Source organism: Porites lutea, chromosome 9 (genome assembly GCF_958299795.1).
Source record: "Porites lutea chromosome 9, jaPorLute2.1, whole genome shotgun sequence".
Lineage (NCBI taxonomy): Eukaryota > Metazoa > Cnidaria > Anthozoa > Scleractinia > Poritidae > Porites > Porites lutea.
The window spans coordinates 24244832-24254863 of record NC_133209.1 but is presented as its reverse complement, the minus strand read 5'-3'; the positions used below and the strand labels follow the sequence as shown (position 1 = coordinate 24254863).

Below are 10032 nucleotides of genomic sequence, written 5' to 3'. Positions count from 1 at the left end.
AGATAAAGTTTTAAATACGAAACCTTTTACGTATATAATTGTTGATTTGATGGGAGAAGCGATTGAAGGTTCTTTTTACGAGCAAGAGTTACAAAAACAACCCAAGAAATCTTTAGAATAGATAACAAGAAATAGTTGGCTTTGGTAAAATGGAGCGAATATCCTGAGAAATTTAACTGTGGATTTCTTTCGACCTGCTAAATGATTTGGAAGATTTTTAATACAACAACTTGTATTAAATGTAAATTCACCATGTTGTGTTGTTCAATATCTGAAATATTAAGAGTTTTAATTTCAGATTCTTCTTCACTTTCCTCATCATCACTTTCTTTGATTGATAATAACGCTTCTCTTGGTTTCAGCGGTTTGACCTAAGTCTCGTGAACTTTTATCTGAACAGATGTCACTGTTTTGCTAATAAATACACCTTCAATTATTAAAGCTATTTTTACTCGGCAGTGCTGCTCAAGAAAATCAAAAGGATTAACCGTTTGTTTTTCCTTTGTTGTAAAAAGAAAAAGAATTTTCTTTTATTTTTCAGAGTATATAAGTCTTGCCAAGAGAGGATAAAGGGGACAGAGAAGGCATCCCCCATACACACCCTATTCCATAGGTAATTCGTCTCGAGTTATTTTTAACACCACAGATCTCAAGGGGGATTAGACAACAGCCAATCACATAGCGCGAATGTGTCCCGCGTGGATGACCCACGCTCAGAGGCACGCGTCCTTCACGAATTGACGCAGAACAAAATGGCGGAAGACGCAGAGAGCGATATTCTTATTCGTTTTGTCGACGAAAACGATTACAGAGAGATTTCTGCTAAAGTTGTGTCAGCGAAACGGAAATTAAAAAATAATCGCCCTCCCTCTCTTGTATAGAGCTAACAGTACAGCGGGGAAATCCTTAACACACTGAATATTCTCTCAGGATCATTTATAATTTACAGTTTGAAGAGAGCAATTTCTGGTTTGATATTTATTCTTTTATTAGTCTTTTATTATTGCTTTATTGTACAAACGACCGGTTTCAATAGACCCGCGAAATTTCTCATTTTATTAAAGCACTGAGGTTACGACAACTTAAACGAGTTAAACTGATTTCACGGGTTGTCAAAGAGTCCAGCGATTCCCTTTTCTCAGGTGAGCGCCGACTCATTTCGCGTCAATATTCAGGAATGCTCTCGATCTCTTTGCGCTTTCACTACCTTTCGCCCGACATGTTTTGCACGGCGTTTAGTCATGCGAAACCTCCACGAAACATCCACGCAGCGCGCGAGGTAACTTTTTCCCGATTCTAAAATTAACTCGCGACGAATTACCTATGGAATAGGGTGTGTATGGGGGATGCCTTCTCTGTCCCCCTTACCCTCTCTTGGTTTTGCATAAAGAACTGGAGCAGCTGTTTCATCTCTCTTGGTTTTCTTTTTCCGTTTTTTATCGACATTCTCAACCTGCTTATAATAATACGGTGTATCGAGAGTTGATGCCATATCGGGTTCAAATTCATCCTCGAGATATTGTTGACAGATTTCTGTTATTTTACTTATTGCTTAAAAAAATGCTTTCTCTTCAATATTTGGTTGACTATCTTTTTCCCAAAGACAGACTGGGGTAGAATATCCAATCAATTTCTCTGTCTCTTGAGGATTTTTTTCATTGACTCCAAAACTAATAAAATTTTGTCTTTGGATAGATTTTCGTATCTTGTCAATTGCATTTTTATTTATAGATTATATAATTTTAATTCCAAAGCAAATGTACAGACCAGTAATTCGCTGACTCTGGATTTTCCCAAATTAATTCTTCAGCTTTGTTTTTGATTTTCTTTGCTCGGGCAAGATATTTCTTTCGTTTGTCTACATCGTGATAATCCTCATGATTTGGATTTCCAAAATGTACCTTCTTTCCATTCTTAAGAGTAACAAAATGCTTGCTATTTTTTCGATTGGAATAATCAAGACTGATGGCGCCAAGTTTTAACGCTTTGCAAAATCTTTTCCAGAGATCTTTTATTTAGTTTTATCATTTTTCTCTTTAAAAAAATATCCTCCGCTTTGACATTTGATATTTTATGTTTGCTCTTTTTTAAACCCTCATCTATCTCTTCTACTGTTTGTTCAACAATCACTTCAATTTCTTCCTTTGATGAACTAATTTTATTTAATTGATTAGCTAATTTTACCGAGTGGTTTAACAATATTCTCTATTATAAAAAGATTATTTTCGGTTATATGGTTTTATCGTGAAGAAAACAATTTTAAAAACTCATTTAAATTTATTGCTCTTAGCAACATATTCTTTTTATCCAAAGATTTTTGGCTTTTAAAAACGTTTATCTTAGTATCAAAAACACTTTTGATGTTGGTTTAATATATTTCTTTCCAACTAAAAATTGATAATTGTTGACATAATATAATCCTTCTTTAAGGTTAAAAAAACGTTGTTAGAAACTTCATTAAACACATCACTTGAATTTAAAACATCATAAAGAACATACACACCATCATCATCATAAAAAAAAGGTCTTTTGTACAAAAAGAGACGTCATATCTTGCGTAATTTATTCCATTCTCAAACTCATCATTAAAAAAATTAACAAATTCTTCAGTGATGACATTCTCATCAAATATATTGTTGACATATTTTCTAATTTCAACATGGTCTTTTATTTCAGTTATTTCAAAATAAGTTAAATCAGCCATTGTTATTGTTTGAAAATTATTTTTCTTATCAAAATTTGATAGAAAACTGTTTCAAGCGGCATAAAAAAAGCCCCCTAGGTCTTAAAAATAGTTTATTTCAAGAAAATATTTGATTTACGGTATTCAGTAACTTACATTTTTTATCCAAAGATTTTCTTTTTTGAACATTTTCAACATTGAATCAAAAACACTTATTGGTTTTGGTTTAATGTATTGCTTTTCAACAAAATCGTCTTCACCAACGTGATGAATTCCTTCTACACAACCATAACAATCACCAAATCTATCAACTATTTGGCCACCGTTATATGGTTCGCAGAGAATATACTCACCACCATTATCGTGAAGAAGGTTGTCACTGGAAAACAAAATACCATATTTAATCCAATTGACCTTTTCTTCAAACTCTCTGTTTAAGTTGAAATGAAGTTCTTCATCTGAAATACCAGCGTAATAAAATGGCTCATCTGTTAATATTCTTGGAATTGGTGAAAAACCATCATCCTCGAAATCAATATCAGATGGAAATGTTCGTGATAATAAACTCATTTTGTTAAAAGAATTATTTTCTTTAAGCCTTTATTATTAAATTTAGATTTTATTTTTTCCGCAACAATTTTATTTTTCCGCATCAACAAAAACATCAAAGTAAAACCATATCTCCCCTTTGCAATAACTATTAAACATTGTGATCATGTTTTCAGCAAATGTGTTTTTATCTCGACTTAAAATGCTTATTATGGTATATTTAATTTTATACAAAACGCGTCTGTTTACCTCTTATTGGCGCAACTGTGAGAAGTGGGAAAAACCTCCATTATTCTGTAAATCGTTAAACACTAACAACTCTGTCAAAACAAGATAGCAGGTGAACTGTTCTGTAAATTATAAATATAGAGTGGTTATTAAATGAGGGTTTCTGCACCAAATCCAACCTACTTTTTTACTATTATTTCAGTCATTTTCCCTGTTATCCTATAATCAATTCTCCTAGTCAAATACATCATCAATTTCGTAAATAAGCGTTTTTTTGGTTGATTTTTGAGATTAATTTTTCTTAGTAGGGTATAATGTTTCTGTCTAATTTCTGTTTTTAATTTTTTTTTTTTCTAAAATGGAAATTGGGATTTTAGTACGAAATCGATGGCAGAAATTAAACAGGGAAATCTGATATGACAGATGACTTGGGAAAAGACTGAAATAATGGAAAAAAGTAGGTTGGAGTTGGTGTAGAAAGCATCATTTAATAACTACTAACAGGTTTGGTATACTAATCATCATAACAACAGACAACCTTATAACCATAGCTGCAGTCAGTATAATGTTTCTGGTATGATTCTGTGTATGATTTGGTTTTATCTGGCAAACAGCCTTGCACTTTTTCTGTGATGGCCTCAAAGTCAACATAGATCACGAATGGTAGGCATCTGTTTATGATAATTTTGATACTTTAATTCATTGTTATCCTTACTGGGCATCTTGATAGCTTGCTCACCATTAATAACCATACAATTAGTCTTATGCTTCGTTAAAACATCTTCTGAACTGACACATTGGAGGCAGTGCATACAAAAATGTTTTTTACACTTATGCTTGGTCTGATCAAAAATTAACTTATTGAAGTCTTTAATAAGAATATAATGTTGGTTTTTTTCTTCTGTTATTAATTGAAGGTTCAACACGTCTTGGTTAGTCTCTTTGGATACATAGATTGGATAAAATTGTTTGTTCTCATAGCCAAATACGTTAATACTGATATAATTCCGTTTCTCAATCTTGTTGTACTGTTTGACAGCAACGGGAAGCTCAATACCTTGGTAGTTTAGTTGCTCGACCATTCTCTTGTCTGATTTTTTAATTCTTTGCTGATCTTTATCTTTTACATTTAAAAGTCTAATGTGGCACCATATGCAACACTCATTGTCATTATTTTTGAGGTTGATGAGTCCTTTAGCTAAGTTTCTGAGTTCTTGTGGTAGTTGAATATAACAGGATCGTTTTAACGGGTCATACACAACAGTGTTAATATAGTGCTCATTGATAGTATAAATAGTCCAACCACTATCTTCAGACAGCCAATCACCAATACTTCAGTAGTTGCTGCTGTGAGAATTGCAGATCTTGTTGGAAATCATTTGCGTTGGTTACAATCTGTGCTCTGCTGTTACAAAAGGCAGGATTTTATATATTTTTTTATCATCTTCTCTCTTAACAAAGGCGATTTTGATGGTCTCAACAAACTTAAATCCTTTTGATGGATGGTTTCAAAAAGCCTCTCAGTAGCTTTTCTAGTCTTCTGTAACTGGATCAATGCATCTCTGTTTGACTTCACAGATATTTCATGTGATTTGATAGAACCTTTTAGAGCCTTTCATTTCAAAAGCCTGCGCTTTGTGTCAGCGGAGATAGGTTCTGCTTCTCCACTCAGATCGATGAGGTCGTCAGTCAGATCGATGAGATCGACTTAAACCACTCTAAAAGCTCTTCCGTATTAAAAACGCGCAGATCGATCAAGTAATTCTGTACTGCCATTCGTCTTGGCTACTATGCAGACAGTGTGCCAAAGTCTAACAGGCTGCTCGCGCTCCGACTTGCACCGCGGCCATGGGAAAAATCTGTTCTCTGTGGCCGGACCCGCAGCCCTTCGTACTGTCTATTTTTTTTCCGCCAGGGTGTTTGGCAGCATCTGCGAAGCATTCTCTCTCTTGCTACCCTCAGTAGCACTTTTTCGCTCCTCCCAGTAGAATAGTACGAGTCGCAAATGTGTAGACTTTTTGTGGCAAGCTTGTTGACTACCGAGGGCGAGGGCGAAAAGTGTACACAGTTTGACTCGGACTACACTAATTAATAAATTTCAAAAGTCCAAACTTCATAACACTTTTAGGTGTAAAACGGTTTAAACATTGTCGTGACAGTTATGTTTCTTCCAGTCCCATACTACAGTACTGACATGAAGTTGACTCAACGTTTAAACTGGTTTAACGGAAACCTTAAACAATTTCAGAGCGGGATGTCACACGGCCTCAAAATCGGCTCTCATTAATTGTTAGCGATTGGCTGAACGAATTTTGATACTATAAATAAAAGCCTGTCCCCTCATAATCAAGATATTGGATTCTATTACTTAAGTTACAGATGTAATTGTCTAAAAAGTTGCACTCTAAGAATCTTCCGTTGTAATGTTTGATAAAGGATTTGTAATCTCGGCGATTGGACAATTTGAAAATTTGCGTCAAGGTTCCAATGAAACCTGTACCTACCATTAGACAGGTCCGAAAGCCGCGTGCAAGCAGGCAGCTTATCCTGCCCGACTGGTGTACCAGGACGATTACGTAGGATTTATTGTACAGAATTTAGTGTTCATTTCAATTATAGTTTATTTCTTAGTTCTTACTTTTTAAGCTGCAGTTGTTAGGTCATTTACGTTCTAATAATTGCATAGACGGTCTATTGATCGAAAAGGATACATTATTTTGACCACATGTATTAAAAAAAAAAAAAAATTAGATAGGTACTTGCTAAAGATAAGGTTGAATGTATACTGAAATGTAAACTTTCGATAACCAAAGTATAGAATTCGAATTGTTGAAAATTTCCCTTAAAATATATTCCATATATTGTTTAATCGGAAAAAAATGAATAATGAATATCAAGGAAAAAATTAAAAAGAATAATGAATAATTTGTAGATAAAGGCAAAGAAACATGAATAATCGTGATCCAATTATTCAGCTTCCACCCTCGCTATTATTTTTTTGCCTGCGGCCGACGACTGAACGTTTTCCGTTTTTGTTTCAAAAGCTCAGAATGAGCAGGGAATTTTGTCGTTCGTTTACCGAAAGTTGCCCTGAGAATCAAAAGTTTCAGGCGCCTGTTCTGGCTCCTTGTTTGCAATTTTGGTCGCCCGCGGCCGAATCGTAGGCGCCTCTGGCGAACTGACGCCCGTTAAGCAGCAGCCTCGAGATGGTTTGAGTGAGGGGAAATTGTACTGTTGTGGACTTGTAACCAGAGGGTATAGGTTCGACAAAAACAAATAAACAAACCGAAAAAAAGAAAATAGAGCAAAATAGGTTGAATTATTTAGAAAAACGCGTTCCGAAACTCCCTCTTGCTTTTGATACAATCCATTACACTTCTGTGTCAGTGTACAAAATCCCTTGATGCGACCTTTTAAATCAAACCCCTTTGTTAGCTCGCTTAGAAGGTAATTTTTTTTCGTTCATAGCCATAACTGAAACAAAATCCTCAAATCTGGTTGGGTATCAACTGTCCTGATTTCAGTTCTAACAGGACAGTGTAATAGAACAGTACGCGTCATGCCTATGTAATTGGGCAGTGCGCGCCATCACGCGCGCAATGGCTTTTTTTTTTCACTGCTAGCAAGAAAACTCTCGGAATTTCTTGTGTTTTTGTTTCCTAGAGGAATAAAATTTTAAAATTCTTTTTTATAGTTATGGTTAATAATTGGTAGAAAAACTTCATTTCGTCTAATTCTAACTCGTGATTAAACAACGCGGACTCCCGCTACGCGGTCGTCCTATTTTGTCACTCACTCGACCGATCGCGAATTGGACTCCACTTAGTCATATTACCATTATTAATTATATAGCTGTTAGTTAATCCGATATTGTCAGCAAAGCTATTATGCTATAATTTTTACGAACTGTCCAATTAAGGATTAATTTGGATAGTTTCAGGTAGGGCTGTCCTTTACAAAAAGGCAAACTGTCCAATTTAAGAAAAATAGGAAAGCTGGTCTGAGCCAATCAAATGCCAGAAAATACAATAGGCAATGCTAACTAGCCAATCAGTGCAAAGTCCCTGTGACAACGCGCCAAAAAAAGTTTCGTTGGCTGACGGCGGTTCTTCGGCGAAAACTCTTGGCTTCTTGTTGCTGTAAATGTCGGTTTGTTTTGCTGTTGTTTTGTGCTGTTTTGTTTTGGCTCGTTGTCTGGGCCATTCAAAAGGAAAATGTATAACCAAACTGATGAAAGTTTGTATCGGAAACAATCAACACATAGATTCTTGAAAATGTACAAGCACTGAAACTTTGGACAAGAATAAGAAAACACTGATACTTGGGTTTAGGTGTTGGCATTACAAAAACAAGCGGACAAAGTCTGCGGAAATCGTTTGAGGTAATGAATGATGTGCTTATTTTCAATATTTTTTGTATTTAAAATACGTGTTTGCATTGTTGCTTTGTCTTCTTTGCACTCGAAATTGCAGTTTTCACCTGTAGCACCGTATCATTCAGATCATTGAATGAGCTTTCAAAATTTCAATTGGCAACTAAATGCCAAAGTATGAAAGAGCAATACTAGTTCTACGTTTGTTTAGAATGTTTGCAAAGAATAAGTTGAATATCACCATAAGAAGAAACCGTTTTTAGATCGTTGAAGTGTGTTTTTGTTTCAACTACAATTGGTTCGAGTGTAAAATATTTCGCGTCTGTGACCCGCTAAAAAATCTGGATTAACTAACGTTAACCAGCTATATAATTAATAAGTAAGAGGACTACATGCTTGTCCAATTTGCAAATAATTGAATTCAAAAAATTCCTCTGACAGCCAAATTGGACTCGGCCTACGGCCTTGTCCAATTATGGCTGTCCTCAGAATTTTTTTCATCCAGTTATTTCCAAATTGGACGGCATGTAGTCTTACTACATATAGTTATTATATGCATACTGAGAAATAGTCACCAAAAAGCTTCGTCGTATAATTTTAATTGGCAAATGAGTTATAGCCAATCAGAGGAGCAAACCATGTTTTTCACATGTGAAAAAAAAAATGATACGACCAATCAGAAGCTACAGAGGTGTGTGAGTTCTGTGTCAAAATTCCCGCCTTTTATAGGCACTTGCAGCTTGCAGCGCCTTTACTTTGTGAGTTGCTTCGCAGACATTCAATGAGAAAAGTTTCTCAGGAAGAGTTTTTCTCGTAAAAAAGTGCAAAACATCTCGGAAATTGAGGTAGAATAGTTTCGTTTGTTTCATTGTCGATGAGGAAAATCATAGAGCGCCTACAAAACAACAGGAGAAGGCGAAAAACAGAACAAGACGTAAGCTTAAGTTGCATTTTTTATCGGAGCTACTTTGCCTTCTAATTATGTTTTCATGCCTTTGTGTCAATTTATATATACCTCAATTCAATTTATTCAGTGCTGCATTGGTCGAGCTCGTTTACTGGTCTGGTAACAATCAAATGATCTTACACGTCATGGAGTAAATGGCTATGGGGAATCCCCAGAGCCGCTGTTAATAGAAAATAACAATTCGAATCATTAACAATTTATTTCAGACAAGAAATACTAACTAGACCAGTAAAGGCGAGGCCAAGCAAAACGCCCATGAAAAAATAATAATCATCATCGTCAAATGAAAACGAAGAAAGGCGAGGGAAGGAGGCTGGCGTTACGAGGTGTACTGCGCTTGTCGGACGTCAAGTCAGAATGGCAATGGATCGCTAGCAGGACGAGTCTAAAATACGTGCCCCTCCCTTGGCGACTGAGCGTCGCCCCAGATGGCCGGATAAGATACGAGATAAATTCTATGAAATAATTGTTAATGGCATATTCATATTCTTACATAAGGGATAAGATACAACGAGACCTAAAACTAACAATTACACGAGAATCGGCATGAAACATAAAAATCCTATTTGTGCCAAATATTTCATTTATATTCAAACAGACCATTTTACTTAAATTAATCCATTTCAATTGTGCACGCAGAACAAATAGTGAAGATTCCTTTAGTTCTCGGATTACCTCATATCCTTACCCTCATTTTTGCTCTTTGTTTGTCCCAGTGCGTACCTTGCTGTCCAGCATGGCGGATGTGTATCACTTGAGCGGCTAGCTGCAATGGGTATATTGAATTGTGATTTAACTGAAGAAATAAGTGATAATGTCTTTGAATGTTTTGTAGTGTCAACCAGCTCCAACCGAAATCTATCTCCAGTGGAAGTTCTTAGTAAGGAAGCCACTATTGCCCTTTCTGTTGTTGGAACAATCCTGTTCCTCTGTATCGTCGTGGCGTTCGCCTTCTTTTGCTTTATACGCCATCAGCAGAAGCAGATTGCGGAATATCGTAGTCAGTTTTTTCCAGTAAACACTGGAAAACACCAGGTAAAATGAGCTTAAATTGAAGTTACATAACAACCAGTGCCTGCTTAGATACTGCAACTTATTTGGCTAAAAATGATGTTTCTTGAACTGCGTAAATTTCACTCCCTCCCATTCTAAGGTCATATTCAACACCTACAATGACAACTTTGAACGAGGAAAAACGGGGAAGGGGGATTTCTTAAAGCGGAGCACCATGGG

The 10032-nt window shown here is 35.8% G+C and overlaps 1 protein-coding gene across 1 annotated transcript in view; it reads left to right on the top strand.

The window, feature by feature from the left end:
• Positions 1–9570: 9570 nt before the first annotated feature.
• Positions 9571–10032, top strand: part of LOC140949083 (fibroblast growth factor receptor 1-like) — a 48294-nt gene continuing 47832 nt past the window's right edge. The window contains exon 1 of the mRNA XM_073398326.1: positions 9571–9834. Within this exon, the coding sequence (XP_073254427.1) occupies positions 9571–9834 (264 nt within the window). The remainder of the gene's footprint in view (positions 9835–10032) is intronic.